At 41.4% G+C, this 18,492-nt stretch overlaps 2 protein-coding genes across 15 annotated transcripts in view; one reads left to right on the plus strand and one right to left on the minus strand.

The window, feature by feature from the left end:
* The window catches only part of Kank (KN motif and ankyrin repeat domain-containing protein 2 kank), a 152,907-nt gene that overhangs the window by 82,663 nt on the left and 51,752 nt on the right, over positions 1–18,492 (minus strand). For 6 of the 13 annotated variants that reach the window (XM_086988056.1, XM_086988067.1, XM_086988068.1 and 3 more), the window contains exon 1: positions 2,441–6,391. The exons of 5 other annotated variants lie outside the window; for them this stretch is intronic. In XM_086988056.1, coding sequence (XP_086844182.1) covers positions 2,441–2,627 — 187 coding nt within the window. In that variant the 5' untranslated portion in view covers positions 2,628–6,391. Of the gene's footprint in view, positions 1–2,440; positions 6,392–8,796; positions 10,404–18,492 lie in introns of those variants that run through there. 2 more of the 13 variants (XM_086988057.1, XM_086988065.1) reach the window with 2 other exon arrangements.
* Positions 1–18,492, plus strand: part of LOC147755847 (uncharacterized) — a 90,640-nt gene that overhangs the window by 6,403 nt on the left and 65,745 nt on the right. Inside the window, exons 1-2 of one of the 2 annotated variants that reach the window (XR_015327098.1) lie at positions 6,492–6,592; positions 7,144–8,797. The exons of the other annotated variant lie outside the window; for it this stretch is intronic. The gene's annotated coding sequence lies outside the window, so the exon portion shown is untranslated. Of the gene's footprint in view, positions 1–6,491; positions 6,593–7,143; positions 8,798–18,492 lie in introns of those variants that run through there. 2 annotated transcript variants of the gene reach the window in all.

An 18,492-nucleotide genomic window follows, 5' to 3' on the forward strand; every position in this document is an offset into this window, starting at 1 on the left:
AATTAACTACGTATCTATTATAATATTAATACATTTTCGCAGATTCAAATGTGATAGCCACGACCCAATAGAAGCGCAAAAACGGCAATATAATGTATTGAGCAAAGTTGAACTATCAACCAGGGCAAGATTCTATCTATTCTATATAGATACAATGGCTTTGTCTACAACATGTTATGCAGGATATAAACCTTTCGATTCTATCAACGACGTATATTACTACGGTACACGTTCAGCGATAGATAACAATGATGTTTTCGCTTGAAGACGAGAGGAAGCCTAAGGCAAATAGAGAATATCTTGTTTAGGCTTTGTTAACCGTAAATAATAATTAACTTGTTACCAGACGCCTCAGAGCGCTCTGTCAACAATGCTATAACATTTTTAATCATCGTGTCTGTAAGAATAAGGTGATTATTATGTAACATTGATAACAATATTTCGTCTGCTCATTTATTGTCATCGATCCTTAAAAGAATCAGTCCTAGGTGTTCGAATCACATGACCTGGGCGGTCAATCAAGGTCTCCCTTTTTGAAAATCACACCGTTCGGGACTATTGCAGGAAACAACCAGGTCGTTCCAGTTGCAGTGTCGCCGCAGTATGTCGCTCACATTTAGAAGCTGTGGTAGATCTCTCGAAAATCGTTTATCATCGCGTTTGAGTGAACAAATCTTTCTGCCTAATGCTTGACGTTGGCCATGGTCAGCAGATTGACGTAGGACGTTCCGCCCGGTTTTTGCTATTGAATGAAACGCATGTCAACGGATAATTGAGTAAACGAGAAAGCTAGAATGAAAAGTGTAATGAAATTGAGCCGAGTGTGGTAACGTGTGATGTCAAAGACCATGTAACAGAACATCGTCCTGAAGTTATAAAGTATCGTTGCAAAAAAGAGAGTCTTACATACAGCTACGGTATGGCGAGCGACATCAGCGTTAGATCGTCAGCAGAGATCGGTGAAACATAGCGTTTAATTCGATCGTCTATGATGGGACTCATCAGTCACATGCAATCGACTGCCTGTTGGGTACGAACCAGTGTCCTATATTAGTAGGTCAGTCGGCCTTGGATACGCACCTTGGTTGTCCTGTCCCGCGCTATATCTTCGTCTGATCAATAGGCAACTGATTTGCTGTGGCGGGCTCTAAAATAACGTGGGCTCTTTTTTGCCCATTGAGACAACTTATATATAGATAGTACGAGGTGCGCGCTGATACGTACCAGATGCAACAGTATATGACCCAGTCGTCGATCGAGATATTTGATTCGATACCGGGACTCGGTGCGTTCATGTAATTCACCGTGAAAGGCGATATAAAATCCAGCTCCAAATTGTGTTTGGGACAAAAAAACGGACACTGATGATTGACTTATTGTAATAACATCTAACCGAGCGCAACAATGAAATGTCAACACGGCAGTGTACAGATGACGAGGCGTCACAAGTCAAGCGTCATCCTATTCGCGTCTTTTGGAGTTCGTAAATCATTCATTGACACTTAACAGAACAGGTATCAGCTAAAGTTAATCTTTTAATTATAATATTTCGTAATGAATAGGTTTCCTATTGGCCTAGCACCGTCAAGATATAGTATGATTTCAATAGGACGTACAGCGATCACCTGGGACGCGATCTGGTACTAAGTCATTCAGCCGTCTAGTTCGAAAGTTAGCGTTATTGCTTTTGATGCGATATCTTTATTGACAAACAAGGATGCAATCCTAAAACTATATGAAACGGCACAAAGTTAACTGAAGTGCTTCATTTACGCAACTTCCTACACGAGCCATAATTTAACCTAAGGATCTTAGCGATGATTTATTTTACACTATAGTATTGTTACACTATGGTAACTACACTTAGACACTAGAAAATCCAATATAGATGAGCTATACCGCGCTGATTTGCCGAGACAAATTCATAATTTAAGAGCGCGTCGAAATTGCTACCCCGTTGTTACCCCGATTTCGTATTTAAACATTCGTGTGAGGGCTTACATCTACCCACTCGTAACATAGGCTCGTTAGGTAAATAACAGGTAGTAGGGTGTCGTAATATTTCCCAGCGCGTTGTCGGGGCTAATTCTAGTAGGTCGTTTCAATTAAATAAATAAACAACGTAAGTATTTGTGTGAATGGCTACGTGGACGTAGTCATTCATCTTAGAGAAACTATCCACGATATATTCTCTGAAATTGGCTAAAATCCTTAAATCTTCGTTGATTCGACTGGCACACATCTGGACATAATTAATCGGCGACATTCTCAAACAATTGAGTTAAATGAATGACTTTTATGTTTACATAATGATTTTTCGGCTTAATGATTCTTTGTTTGAGAAAAGGTCATTTGTTCTATTATTGATCAACGGTGCAGAGTGCTGTTACCAAATCCAAACTACTGACCAACATATGGCGGTAGTTCTCATACAGCTTACCTGGCAGGTACGATTTTTCCTTTAATGTTCCACCCAACCTAGAATAGCCAGTTCTATATTCTGTAGCCCGTCCCGTTTTAAGAGAACAGGCAACGCAGGGCAGGGCCCCTTTCACGACCTCCAGAAGGTTCCGTCTATTGTGGGTTCTTTTTCTCAGTCTCCTTCGTCCATGACGATATCTATGCATGACTCATTTCGACATTCACTTAGAAACCAATTCCACTCAATGCATCTGTACGAACGTGGTACCGTAGAAATTGTGGTGGCAAAAACAATAAGGAGATAACTCGTCTCATTGTCACTTCCTGATTCTCTGTTCCTGTTTTGCGTCGAGATACTATGACAAACGTACACTTCCCAGCAACTTGTTTTATTCAGGGTTGCTCTTGGTATGAATGCTGAATGCGTTCTAGCTTGACTCCTTACTTGTTTCACTTGTATCGCGGCTCGCGCGAGATCAGTCCATGTTTAAGGCATCACTGGGTATTCTAGTTGTGAGTGAGCCGGTAAGGTCGCAGAGCTGCTGGGCCCACATGGCGTTCCGCTTCGTTCAATGGAGTAAAAATAGTTTCCTCTTTTGCTGTCTGTCACAGTGCTGTTATCATAACTCGTATAATCTTTGACGCTAGAACCGTGCTATGCTATGTTGTACTCATACACCTGGTCCATAGTTGACAATTCTGGTCTTTCTAGGCCACGACGCTGGTAAAACAACTTGGGGACTCCAAAAGGCGCCGAGGGGCGAGCCTAAAGACCTTAATAGAAGCGGAAGTAGGTAAAAGCGCTGTTCTTCGCTGCTACGGTTTCCCGAGAAGGATGAAAACTTGCTCTTGGCGAGGTGAAGCTGTTCTTAGCCTAAATCTTTTCTAGTCTTGATACTGTCCTAATAGAACCCATGTGTAACAGCAGGCGCCAGTTGGAATAATCTTCCTATACCGACGTAGAGCTTTAACCGATCTCTTCAGCAGCGGTAAATGCTGATCCTGTTCGTTTACAGCGCTCTTAAATGATCTGCTTGGTAGTAGTATAAGCGTTTTATTCCGACTCGATAACGCATGTGTTTGTATGCAATTAGGATTGCGTCAATGCAATGAATGATCAGCCTACGCTCGGGTGTTTGGTAGGTTATTCTCCGTACACAGCAGTTCACAGGTATAATGTGCACCTATTATTGTAGATATCTATTTCGTTATAATACAGATGGCTGTCAAGCTGATTCTTCTGATCCGTAACAATATGCGTAGCCAGCAAAATGCTGAGTCGGACCATGTCTGCCTGATACAATGGTTAGGAATATCTGCTTCAAGGGTGATCAGGGTGCTAGGTGGTTCATGGGAGTTCTGCTTGTGGTATAAGAACACGAATCTTTGTCCATTAAAATTAGAGACAATCATCTGTGATGTTTTATGGTCATTCACTTATGCTCAAAAGTACTACCGAATCTTACCCAAGTTCAGACGTTTAGTCTGTATATTTATATTTGTGATTAATCGATGTTGTATGAGGTATTTTGAGTTTCCAAATAGTTTTCTTCCACTTTCATAGCGGTGGATCGCTTAAGTGTAACAACAAATATCAACGTCGCCACTTTACCATATCGTGACTACAATAGGCCATCGACAGAAAACTTGCCATTAAAGCTGGCCCATGCTACTTTCTATCGGGGGTCATTTAGCAGCATTTCAACCCTACTACTCTAATTGGTAAGTGTGTTCGATAAGCAGTGCTACGCAGACATCGAGATCATTCGTTCTAACCAACGGATATACTGCGCCGAAATGGGAAGTTTGGCGGTAACTTAAATTTAAATGATTTCAATTTGTTTGATTTCAACCGATCCCTTAAAAGTCGGAAGGCTAGACACGGTTAATACACAAAAAAAAAGGTCGAAATAGATGATACATTACAGTTCTTCACACCGGCTAACATGGCCTCCAATAGATTCGAATTATGCTAGATTATAGATAGGTCGCATCAACATCTGTAAACGAATTCCTTCAAATGGGACATATGGCAGTTGCCCTTCTTCATTCACTGCGTGAAAACGTCAATGAAAGGCTAATACAGACACATCAACTGTGACTCGTGAGCTGCTGCGTAGGGCCATCGGCCGCTGACGCCGATAATAAGGCTAAAGGAAGACGCTGTTGTGTATGTATGGGTGAAGTATTATGCGAAATAAACTCCCGCCAGCAACTCGGCTGTGGATGGCGGAGGTTGATCGTAGTGGCATTCTGCCATGAGTATACAAATTCATATATAGGAAAAGAAAGCCAAAGAAAAATAAGAAGACGTAAGGATATCAGCTGAGGTTTTAATGGAAAAAAACAAACCTGATATATTGAATACTAAATACTTTGAGAAAATCTAATGACTAAGTATATTAGCAATGAATATATATTTTTCATCGAAGAAATTCTATCAGATGGTGAGAAATAATCCCGATACGCTATAGAAGCAAATTAGTGGATTCATATGTCAGGCCTCTATCGACCGTCGTTACCTAGTTATTTATCGAGCATTAATAATGCGAATTATAATATCTGCTCAACAGTACGAACGTAATCTGTGTTTACGAGAACTTCCAATTTTTTTGGCGAAGCTAAGCTGCCGGTTTTTTCAAAACGTTGCAGCTACATATGTGCATAGGTATTCAACCTGGTTATGTGGACCACCCAGGGAGACACCCCCCTCCCCCCCCGCGCACACAAAGCTTTCAGGCATGTAGTGGCACCATTCGCTCACCTCCGATCATTAGTTGTTGCCTTTATTTTGTTCCTTTGCGGCCCTTCTGAAACGCTTCGTCCTCTTGCATCGACGTTAATCGACGCTTTTCCTTAAATAGGCTGAGCGTCATCCATCTTCTGCGAAGAAGGTTCCGTCTCCTTGACACAGACTTGACTTGAGAGAGGAACATATCTCCACAGAAAAACGGATGTGAGCATGAGGAAGAATATCGACTGCCTGCGTTTGACAGTTGATTGCCGCTCAAGAGACACATAAAATAGATACTTGCTCATGTCTTTCGCCTCCACTGGACATCTATTAGTGACTGAGAGTCGATAGCGTATGTAACTACGCTACATATTGAGCTAAGCTCAATCAATCGCCAAGAACAATAGAGACAATTTACATCGTTGACTTTTACTAACTTTAAAGCGAAATATAACCATCGACACGATAAACTGAAAGTGGAGCAAATTTTAATTTCATATATAGACATACTTCACACTAAATGCGCATTGTGATCACTTCGATAATGTTTCCAACTAAATCAAGTATAGTCGCTATAACGAACAGACGATAGTCCACGTATTTCAGTATGAGCTGCTGTGACGCCTACATGCATATTCAGCAATGGCCACATACGACAAATCCTCTGAACGAGGCGTTCTTCTGCCGCTCCTTTGGTCTGCATTCTCGTTCACCACCACCAACAGCAGCAGCAACAACAACAACAACAATAAAGCTCTACCGTCGCACCAGAACGTCTTGCTTTCCGCCTTCTTCCCGACTTCTCGCATTTTTATCTCCAGATTCCCTTTATATGTCTCTGGCTATTTTTATCCCGCTACCGCGTGTCGATTTTACGACTCCGGCAGAGATCGGCCATTGCCGCTACATCTGGAAATATTTTCAGAGCTGTTTTTATGTCTGCTTCTTTTCCTGATCCTTGCGTGTGGTTGTGCATTGCGCGTGCTGCAGCAAAGATCGCAGCAGCTTTAAGACAGTCGTTGTTGTTGGCGGCTTACGGATGTTCCTCGTAATGTTGCGCCAGTCGAACTCGGCAAAAGGAAGCTCGACGACTGTCAGACTTTTCGAACAACAGGAATAACAAATAGCTATCAGTTGGCTCGGACTGATTGAAGCAAAGACGCATTGGTGGGCATTATTGTTACAGCTCTCCGATCTAACTAGCAGGATTTCACAAACTGGTCCGAACTCCGAGAATTTTACCTTAAACGTAAATATCAATCCTGAACTGCTTTGCCTAAAACCCGCGTGAATTGCAACGGCGATAGCAGACGACTTTACTCGGAAAGGTTGTCGCGTAGATATGGTCAATCAAAACGAAAACAATGTTGAAAGCGACAAACATTTAACAGTGCATCGCTCGTAGCCCAAGCAGACGGATTATCTGTATAGGCAAATGTATGTATATAAACTATTCGGTTTTGCGGTTATGATAAAATGTCGAATTAAATCAACAAAGCCAAGGTTAACAGTGGAGCTATTTTTTGGCGCGTAATAATTGGGAATCGCATAGCTTTTGAAATCTAGTATGGAGACAAAACGCGCCCAGTTACGTCATTATTATTGTCGTTATTAATAAGGTGGGAAAGAGTTATCGCAGGCAACGCCCAAACGTGAATGCAGCAATTTCTTGATACGATAGACAATGCGGCGATGCTAGTCGGTCGGTACATAGAGCGCTACCTACCACATCAGCAAAAATTGCCGGTGCCAATCTTTACCACCTAACTCTACTAGAAACAGACCCAAGTTTTTGCTGCCTTGTCTAGCATTTTTTTTTTTTTTTTTCGAGTCAAACATCGTAAAAATAATAACAATAATAGTACTTTTAGAATAAGACTGTTATTCGTAAGTAGGCAAATGCTTGTGTTTTGCCTCCGTTAGCACACTTGTTGGCATATGCTAGTGTATAATATATAGCTTTCAGAGATTTGTTCGATATTTTCCAGTTCAACGGAAGCAATAGAAAAAAAGGAAGTGGTGCCTTCGGTTACTTTTACACAGAGAAAACCGTGTATCTTCATGCAGAGACGTCGCTTTGAAACGTTCGGGCTGGAAAATTTTGACACACGGATTGCAGGGGAGGGGGACAGAACCCCCTGGTGATGCCGTAGCGACAGACTGTTACAACGACGCTAGCCTGTAACAAAGAGATTCTATCGTATGCGTCTGAACGGTGAAAAGAACCGTTAGTTCTAGTCGTTTGTGTGGTAGTTGTATTCGTCAATCACGTGGAAAAAGTGGCTCTAGACTATAATAGAACGTAGAACGCTGATTTTGTTTTCTGTCGACTGTGCCTCGATTGATAATGACATCTGGGTCTGTGCTGAAAATACTGATGATCATAAGAACATTTCTCGTTTCTGAATGTTGCTGAACGTAACGAACAAAGCGAAAATAGCGGCTTCTATTCGGGGCTAGCTGTTTTTTTCCCTGTTATTTTGACATATATTCTTTTATTTGATTTAGTAGAGAATCATAGGCCAAACAGCAAACACTCGCCGAGAGCATGAATATTACCGGAACGGACAAAATTGTCAGATGGCAAAAGACTAGAAATATAAAGTTCAGAAAATAACGTTCTGAAATATACGCCCGGTTCGAGACTGTTCAATTAACTTGGCCTTTTGAATCAATTCAACCTAATTCAACTGTCAAAACGTATCACAGTAATATTTAATGACCCCTGGGGCATAATAGCTCAACCTTTGTCATAATCAACTCTATAGTGTTTGCATCATAATACGAATTAAATTATATAGTGTTTGTTATTAACGTTTTTAGCTTGTGGCACGAAACAACAAACACTGAGATATTTCCTTTTAGTTGTAGTTTTTTTTCTATGGACAGTTTCTGTGGGGCCTTTCTCGCTGTTGGCCTAATCCTTATTGGCGCTAGCTTTAGACAAAAAAAAAGTCAGATCATGAGTTCCGCTATGTTAATTCGTATGAGGAAACCTTCTCTTTTTTCAAGGAGGTCTCAAGGAGACCATTCGTGCCGCTAAGTATTCATCGTCACGAAGTTTCAGCCACGAAAGGATTTACCTGTTCTGCAGTCGATGTTCTTCGGAACACCCGAAAGCTTGAAAATTGTGTATGTAGTGAATTGTCTAAAAACACGGTAATGAATTTCGCTTATTTGATTATATTTTATTGGGCCTGATGTAGACCTGGACTGAAATGCGTACGGGCCGATAGATGCTCACAGAATTTTATGTTTATATAGTTTACAAACGTACTCTAATCACAGGTGCTTCTCGCATATAGATGTCACACAGTTGCTTCATTTCGGATTAAAAATCGAAATGCTTAATTTTCACGTACCGGCAAATATTGCGGAAAAAATATTAAAGAGCCTGCTTTAAATTCGGTATTTTCAAAATATGGACGCTGTTTTTCCTCACATTTAAATATGTATGACATGGATAAGCTTGTACTGCTAGTAAGCAGTTCACTTTTTGTTTATCGTAACAGAGCTTGTTGCCATATACTTTTAGCTCGCCTGCTGCTATGAACGGACGTTGGCATATTGGCTTGTTTTCGTCGCAACAATCACCGACCCTTTTTCCTTTCACTTTTACGACAATCACGACTTTTCCTTACCTCTTTTGTCCGGGATCTTCTTTTGTCCCCCTCGAGTCGTCGTCTCTTCTCCTTCATGCTTACATCGAGTCGTCTTCATGCTTACGTTTCTCTTCCCTCTCTTCATACCTCTTACCTCACTGTGCGCAAGCTGAATCACACGAGTTTGCTTCGACTTTCACACTATCACCCCGTGTTCCTCTGGTGTGTGTTTGTCTCTACATGTGATTGCACGTGTATGTCTACATATGCGTGCAAAATCACGTTTAAATGTTTTGCTTTTCTACTCCGTAACGAACATCTTTAGCTTTCCACACATTGTGCGGGCGGATGGGGGGGCGTTAGGTAGGGAGGGAGGGTGGACGGACGGGCAGTCAGTCAGTCAGTCAGTCAGTGGGTCACACAGACGAGCCGCTGGTCTCCATTTGATCGTTTCGGTAGTCTGAGTGGAGCGTCTATTGTTGGCCATCTAACAACGCCAGACGTTTTAGGACAGCCATGCCGCTCAGCCTCTATTCGCGCAGCCACACATTTTCGCCCGTCCCTTCTATTGTTTTCGTTGGTGACGAACGACGACAACGCAACCGCCAATATGGCAGACGTTATCGACATCGACCACAATAGAATAGTGGCGACTTAAGGCACTGACTAGGTCTACTACTACTAGCACGGCTGCCGCCAGTGCTGCATCGCGCCGGAACGGATCCAGGCGAGAGAAGCAGCGTCGGGACGATATTTCGCACAGTGTCACCATCATTATCGTCATCGCGACCGCCCCTTCCGTCAGCAACGTGAGTGGCCGAAATGACCGGAGTGGGAGAAAGTGGAATCCGTGCGCACGCGCAGGACGGTTATAACTGTCTCATAGAACAGAGACTCACCGCGACTTCTCTGCTGGATTTCGACGGCGATAACGAGTCGTAACCATCGCATATGAATCGTTGTTTGAGCCCGCCTTCGTTATTCAACCCAGTGGACCCATAGTATATCACTAACTGTACTGTCTACTATTCCTGTGTAATGGCATTTCACTGCATTCGAACAGCCGCTCTATTTAACGATTTTACGCGATGGCTAACGCTCAAAAGACCTAAAGGAACCGTATAACTTTCCATTCATCGTTGGCGCTGTATAGTGCAGGTACCATTGGCCATTCGGAACACATGCAGCGGTGTTATGAGAAGATTCCCTACGAACGTGCACATACACACAAGCTGTATTACTCCAGTGTCAAGAAAGTATCAGAGAAACATGCCATATTTCGCCTGGCAAATCGTAATAACAACGGCACCCCTTCGAAAAACCGATGGTAATCACTCGCAGAAGGACTTAAGGGGAAGCATGTGCTAGGCGAGCATTGTATTCGTCGTTTTTGTCCCCTCCTTTGAAAACGTTTCTTGGGAGTGTTCTCGAAGAACTAGAGACATCCACGGTTTTCGTGCAGTAACTTTTCAAATTCCGGCCTTAAATCGGAACCGCTTGGCGAGTATGCACTACCCTCTTATATACAATCCTATTTGAAGCTTTACACTTGAATCATATTTGTTTAGAGATCATGTAACGTATACTCAGCTAGCTCAATAAAGCGCGCAGACTAAAGGGTACAGGTAGTCGCGGCTCTTTTATATTTTAGGAGTAGTTTAGAAAATGCTCTTTTTTGTGTTTATCTATAACGGTGGCTATCAAATACGTAAAGAATACATTTACGTTAAGGCGGATATCCAATTCGAGTGAACTCAACGAAAATAGTTCACTGGTTTACCCCTGATGTCCACAAAAATATGCCCTGGTATATACTTAGGAGCAATGTCGTTAGGTTGTCTGTTAGTCATCTCCCGTCCGAATATACTATAAACCTTCTCAGACCAAGCAGATTGATAAAATTAGGCTTTTTAATTGTCGCATTATTTAGTAGCACAATGATTATACTCTGAAAGTACATTAAGAGAACATTTAGGTCATAGATGATGTACATGATGCCAATGTTCAACCGATCTACTTTAATGAAAAAAGTGTCTGTCCGACCGAATACAGTTAGTTCAGATGAAAAAGAATAGATGTCTTTCAAGTGGTCCTGCAAAAACAACAAACACTGCACCTCGGTTATAGGTTTCAACTACGTATCTTTTTGCGGGTCCTATGCTTCAAGCGGCCACAAGAAAAATGGTGTCCGTTGTCCGTTTAGTGCTGGTGACGTTAAGCGTCTGTTCACTATTGGCAGTCTTTTGATGATTTGTATCTCGAGGCAATTTAAACATTCGCGGCTAAAAAGGCAGCGTGCCCCTGGCTCACTCTTTTTCCGTTGATGCGGTGACACCCCGAAACAAATTTAAATAGTGTAAACAAACGAGCTGAAGCACTGGCCACCGCCATGACTGAACAACAGGCGCTAGGCAGACCACAGCATTCATTGTGTGCTTTCGAACTACCCGGAACTATTAGCCTTTGTAGTTTTATGATTTTGACTTGAAAAACATCGCCATTACATAGACAAGCCCTTTTTACCGATAACCAAAACACAATCATCATCATCATAATCATACTATAATATGAAAGAGGACGACCGCGATGAAAACACTTGGTTTTCTGTAGAGGTACAATTACGCGAAGAGGTCCTCAACGGAAATATTGTTATGAATGCAAACCATTAGGGCACGCTAAGTGGAGCTGCGTAATAGCGGAAGGCGGCGGGCCACGCTACCCGAAAGCCACAAAATAATAGCTGCTATACGAGATATTGGTAGTGTGTTTCGACGGCGCAGACAAAGAAAACAAAGGGCAAAAAACACCAGAAGAAAAATCTGAGGCATATGGGGACGAGGACCGTCGAAAGAGTCAAACGCTGAGAAAGTTTGACGACGTTTGACAGTCGGTGAAATATAGAATGAATCTATAGAGATTACGTGAATTACAAATAGAAAAACCTATGAAGTCGTTCTCGAGAAGCTGACAAACCCGTTAGGTTTGATTTGTTTGTTGATCATGATTTCGGTTTTCTTTATGTAGCTCTTCAGGAAGGTATTTGGGGCCGCAGAGAAGATGGCTACCTAGCTTGTTTTGGTATTTCTGAGCGTGATGCGAGGCTAGCTCGGGAGTTCAGCTAAATATATTGAATTCTATGCGTGTGCATAGCCAATTTTCTACCTTTCCAATTCTCTTCCTTTTGTGAAAATAATGCGCTAACGGCTTCGGAACAGTTACGACCAGGCGGACCCAAGTCGCTTTCTGGGTTCGTTTCACGAATAAATACGAGTCTTTAATTTGTTCGTACGTACACGTATTTCTATCAACATATTTGGCCGACTTTCGGGCTTACGAAGGAACTCATTTGACAGTCCGCTGATGCTGAGAGAGAATGAGATCCGAACGAACGTCATGGTTGTGCGAAAATATCCACGGACTGATAGGGTATGGTAGTGCATAGGCATACAACGTGAAACAGAGATTACTTGATAGATATAGGTATTAGTGCTTTGCTACATGCCTATGAAATGTTATCGAGGCTGACAAAGCTGATCGTTTCAATCTAATTAGATAAACAGTAAAAGCTTTTCAGCTGTGATTCTCACATCCCGTCAGAAGAAGGCGCTTGCAGCGCTTCCCATTCAGTGAGCAATACTACGGCAAAGAAAAGACAGCGGAAAAACGTACCCCTAATGGGGGACGAAGTAGAAATTCGAGGAAAACTAGCAAAAAGTACTGAAGCAGCGAACCGTAGACACAACAAAATCACATTTCTAATATTCGCATACTTTGTATACACATTGTATAAAGGATCGACACGGAAAGCAAAACTTAGCATTTTTTAGTAGCTGCGAGTATAGTGATAACTTAATGGATAATGTATTTGCCGGCTGGTCATTGGAAAGATGTTGTCGTCTATGTTCGAACCCGGGCATAAGCGGACAAGCAGACTGCATTTCGTGCTGGAAGCCAGCCATCCGTCTGATGAAATGCCAAATGTCAACACCGGACTTGACACATGAAGGGTATATTGATGGCAGAACCGCAAGGACGGTACGTTGCTGTTACAACTTTAGAGGCATAGCGTAGGGTAACTAGCAGTCCATAGATGTCCATGTTACGTCAGGATCTCGAAAAAGAAGTCAGAGTGCTTCCTATTTGCTAAAGATAATTGTTAATTGAGAAAGGTGTTACGAGCAAGCAATTCTTCAGTGAGAGGACAATTAGCTGCTGAGTTCAGCCGCGGACGCCCGAGAACCGCATACACAGAGTAGTTGACAGCCGAGGCCCCTTTTACGTGATGATTTACAATTCAATGGTAGTAAACTTCTCAACTACGATGTACCTGCATTGTGAGGAACACAGACTCGGCAAAAATAGTTTACCTGTCACAAAACATGCCCTCTTAGGGTTTTGTTTTCGTTGACTATTATCGTTAAGTTGATTATTCTAGACAATATTTTGGACGGTTCTACTCGAGCGCCCTCTTGTGATCGATAATTCATCACTACGGGTGGTCTACGTATGTAGGTTAACTATGATTTAATGTCGTCCCCTATAGCGATTTCTACGCTGATTGAATTGTCTGATTGTGTCGGCGAGCCTGGATGTACAGAGTGATGCTATGAAATGATTTCCAGAGCATAATAAACAAACACTAGGCGCAATCATCTCAGCAGCCAACAATGAGCGGACAAAAAAGACTACTGAATCTATATTTAACCTTGTACCCTTGATTTGGTAACTGGGCAGATCTATGGCAAAACGACTAGTCACACGTTCTATTTGCTGATATTCAAGACTTTCTACAGAAATGCATTCCAAATGTAGCTTCATCTTTGTCGCAAACCAGTGGTACAAACGCGTCGGACTTAATGAGAGTAGATAATCGCGACCTGTTGTCCGAATCATATTTTATCATGGAAATGTTGCAACGTATGTGTATAAAATCGAAACGTAACTGCTGCAACAAATGTACGGTAAAAAAATACGGTAGGGTTTGAGTGTTTTTTTTTTTCAATTTTTTAACGGTCGCGGCTTGCTCTGTCGAAGGCACGCACGAATACTATACTGTTTTTAATTTAGATACAATAGGACGATCTAAATGATTGACGTCACAGTTTTCACGTAAGATCGATTCCTCGACCGAGGTAAGGTAATCTGATTTTTACTTTTTTTTTTTTTTTTACTTTTCATTACTGTTTAGTTATGGAATAGCTACTGAAAATATCTAAAAATTTTAAATTATTTTTTAATCAAAAAGAAAAATAAAATAAAATAATTTATAAAAAGTAGTTACCGAACACTCAGTAATGAATCAGGAGTGACGCGTCCTTTGACATATAAAGAGCACAGCCAGATCGAGCTTGCTGGTAAGTGCTATATATCACAAACATGTCGACAAAATGACGGCCAAGACGCCGCATGTACTTTACCGTTTGTCATCATTCCGTGTCCTGAGATACGATTGAGATGTTGTAGCGTGGGATACTGATAGAACTTTTCTATTATATTGCGACAGTGTCAGAAAATGTGATTTTTTGAGGGTGATCTACTGCTGGCTAAATAGGAGCCAGACGATAAGGGTCATATAAGGAAAGCAGCTCAATTCGTTTGGGGTAAGTTAATTTTCTTATGAGGAAACATCAAATAGAACCAATTACAGTGTGCCATATAAGATTACTGAGTGTGTCAGTATAGGCCACATATAGGAATATTATAGATGTCCTATTATCCATTCGGACTTCGCTGTTCATGCAAATATCGCCGGGTAATTTTCATAAGAAATTTCAAAATAGGGATAGTTTATGCGTTAAGTACGCGACTGGTACAAACAAGATAGGTTCAAATGTGTATCGTTAATTGAAGTAACTGGTCATTCCCTTCTGATTTTCTTTGAAGTTAACACTACTCTCATAAGATATATTTCATGGCCAACTTTTCCTAACGTTATGAGCAGTAGCATCGTTGTCATAATCACCTTTATTGCACAGTAAGCAAGCGAGAAGAGACGCTATTTTTGAACTGGTATCATTTGTGCTAGTGACCCCCTTGGCTGGCGATCTTTCCAAAGGGTCTCTAGCTCTTCCAGCCAGAGTTGTTGGAAAATGACTGGTTACCGCTTTTCGAAAAGCGCGGGACTTTCCGCATTTCTATCGGTGGCTTTTTACCGTCGAACGGAAACTTTAAAGGTCCAAATGGTTGAATTTTAGTGCGGATCTGGCTAGATTTTTTTGTTGTTTGTAGTTTATGATGGCGCTAGGATCGAGCGGGAATAAATAGCTACGAAGAACCGTATATTCGCCGCTTTGTCAGTGATTACTAGACCAGCGTAATTGTGACTGCAGGCACCATCGTCAACAACACTAACGACAATATATATATGTACATCGGGTGAAAAGTCGTTTTACTATTACATTGGTTGAATAAAGAGAAGATTTGTCAATCAGTGAATTAATACAATTTCTATATTAATACTATATAATTCGCATACTGCAGGGTTATGCTGCCATTTAGTCAACCGCTTGGATGACCAGGGTAGCGTTACTGTGCCACTGCATTTAGGTACACGCGAACTTGAATAGAGCTTGCCGGTTATGTGTTAAACACTGAAATCCACTTGTTATTGCAATCATTTACGTATCTTCCGCTACCTCAACAGCTACCAAACGAGAGCTCTCCAAATGATATCAAGAGACTCTTTCGGAATATCTATAGAGAGAGAGAGAGAGAGAGAGAGAGAGAGAGATAGTTTTAAATATACTTGCTTTTTTGGTGGTTTTCGCTCTTAGAGCCTTACGAAATCAACGGGGCCTCTACTGCTCAAAAATAAGTTTATGCTCGGATCTGACCTTTTCTTTGCACTTCAAAAAAAACGGTCGTCGACTAGCTTATTACTGCCATTTAATGTGCAGCCGACATAGAAGTTACGTCACCCTGATTTAAAGGAAGCTTTAAGTTTCGGTCTGGAATGAATACACTACCAGCACATAATATCGAACGAAAATTGCTATTAGTAACAACTTTACCAACATAAAACAAAGTTTATGAAAGCAGCCGTGTGCATATGTTAGATGGCAGCAACAGTTTAACCCTTATAATACCACAAGAGCCATAAGTCCGTTCCACTTGGCTTAGTAAGGTGAGGGTAATGAAAAAAATTCGAATGAAGTAGCTGACAAATGGCCATATCGTACGTTTTCTGGCTTCAGGGAACGACTATATATAGAACAAAGTAGAAACAGGTGTTAAATATTACGTCTACGAAACAAATCTGCGCTTATTCTAAACGGCAGCTGCTAGTATCGGTCACTCATTAGTTCGCCGGTTCACCTGTTTCATCTACCAGATCCGGATCGGGCGAGCGAGCGAGCGAGCGAGCGAGCGTTATATCAAACCAGAACGCGAGCTCCATTAAGCGATAGCTCTTTTTCCATTATCAACAGACAAATGCCGTTATCTTTTCGTTATCATTTCAAAATAGATCTTCTTCGCCTGTTACGGAAGGCTTCGCTCGGAAGCGGTTGTATTCGTTTAGCCAGGGGTCGACTTGCGATGGTTTATCACAGGTCATCTCCAGACGACCATCGGCGCTTCATTAGAGTGTTTGTCGGATAGAGAATAACAATTGCCGAACGTACCCGAACCGCTACGATGATGTCAAGCTTGGTAAAATAATAAAAAGCTTAAATAATAAAAGTGTTATGCCTAATGAAGGTAGCCTGCTTTTGGACGTGCTTTCCACACAGTATGAATGGTGCTAACTCGGATCCGTGCTGGGGACAAATAGTCGTTACTGGCTGAACAGGCAACTAGGAAACGAGCGGTATTTAAACCACAAGCCTATATCACATTTTTCATAAAACTGATTTAACGGCCTTAAGGTTTTTATCTGCTTGGAAATTGGTTGAACGACCTTTTAGGTTAATTTTATCGTTTCCGTAATAGCCTTTAGTTTTTAGAACGCGGTCTGTCCTAACGAATACAGCCAGCGCGAACAACCCGATAGCGCAATACTGCAGATTTGATTTACAGGTAGTATACGATATGCAGATGAAGTGGAAGAAGATTTGTCTTGCACGCGCTGTTCATGCTAACAGTGAAGATAGTTCCTCAAAATCATCTTCATCAGTAGCCTGTTAATGTGTTAGGCCGAAAGCGGATTAACGCGTCATTTGTGACTTCTAGCTCAGACCGGTCCGCTTTTTTTTCGGACAAAACGTCTGCAGAATAGAATCGGCTATTGTCCCTATCCTGACTTCAGTGTTTAGGTTAGTCCATGATCAGCATCGCTTTTTCATCCAAGTAAAGTTCTGATTGGCCTTATGCCATATAGCTTGTGACGTACAAACGCTCTAGATGTCTGTGGTAAACGCGAAGTTAATACGCGACTTATTTCCATACTTATTTTGTTTGTTCTCTCTTTGAAATCGTGCTTATTACGTCTTTGGTTTTAATTAGAAAAAGTATTCACAGCTTCAACTGGTCGTATATCTTCGACTACGCTGTATATTGCCAGATATTATATATTTTTGAAATCGCTAAAGAATATCACTATTGCTTAGAGTCGTATTTAAGCCACCCTCCGTGTGTGAGTGTGTGTGTGTGTGTATGTATGTATGTATGTATGTACGTATGTATGTTATGCAAAGTAACACGCTCAAAGGCAAAATCGTCAATAGCTCCGGTTGCTTCGTCGTGTCACTGCCCCATTGAATATTAGACGTCCGCAGGAAATTTAAGTTAGATGTACCACTTAACGTTCTCTAATAAAAGTCGTGCTCACATCAACATACGGCTCCATGTAGGGTTTCACCTATTTGTTACAAGTATCAATTTGAGGTTTGTGGAACTTCATCTTCTAGGCTAGGCTTGCATAGCCAGCTTCCTTTATAGTGTCTTAATTATTATTCAAATATATTTTTTCGTCGAATTACGATATTTCAACTATTGGGCCCTTTACGTCCAAAGTATATGTAAGCGTTAACTGCTTTTTGCACGTTAAACGTTTTCGTTCCGATATCGTTTTGTCACCTTGTTTCGTTCCACACAATCATTCATAATACCTTTGTCTATTTTTTTAAAATTTTTCCCGTTAAAAAGCCACGTAGTTTTCTCAAAAAAAAAAGCGCAGATTTTGTCTTCAGTCTCTGGATTTGGAGTAAGATGATTTTTTCTTTTTTTTTCTGTTTTGTTGTAGTTGTTTCGAATAAATCAAATAGATGTTTTCCGTCACCTCAACGCGATGCTTATAGGATATAAATTTAAGTGACATTTTCTTGGGTTGCATCAGTGGTTGTGGTTAATGCAAGCGTGCGCGGATACTTTATCAAGATGCCGCTGCGTGGTGTTCCGGTGTATTTTTAGCCCGAGCCGAATCGGGCCGCTGATCCACAACAAATAAAGACATCAACGAACTGCCTGTTTGATAAGTGACATGAATGAAGTTGACGCCAGTCTTTCTAAGGTAAAGCCCGAAGCAAGTCGCTTTGACCGTATCTTTCTTTAGTAGTAGAAATATAACAACAGACAAACATTATGTACATCTTCATTAGTGTATCAGAAGGCATCCCAGAGTGTAGAACTTGTTGCAACGATTTTCACCGTTGTAGGCAAGTCTGCTCTCAACGAAAAGTTCGATTTTTTCCAAGCTACAACAGCTGTCTACTATTCTTGTTTCGTCTGCCGATACTGCTTAAAACTGTAGTTGCAGTAAACTTGAACCTGTGTCAGTTTTATGATTGTACATATATA

The sequence above is a fragment of the Varroa destructor genome, unplaced genomic scaffold, assembly GCF_002443255.2.
Source record: "Varroa destructor unplaced genomic scaffold, Vdes_3.0 BEIS01000004.1, whole genome shotgun sequence".
Classification (NCBI taxonomy): Eukaryota; Metazoa; Arthropoda; class Arachnida; order Mesostigmata; family Varroidae; genus Varroa; species Varroa destructor.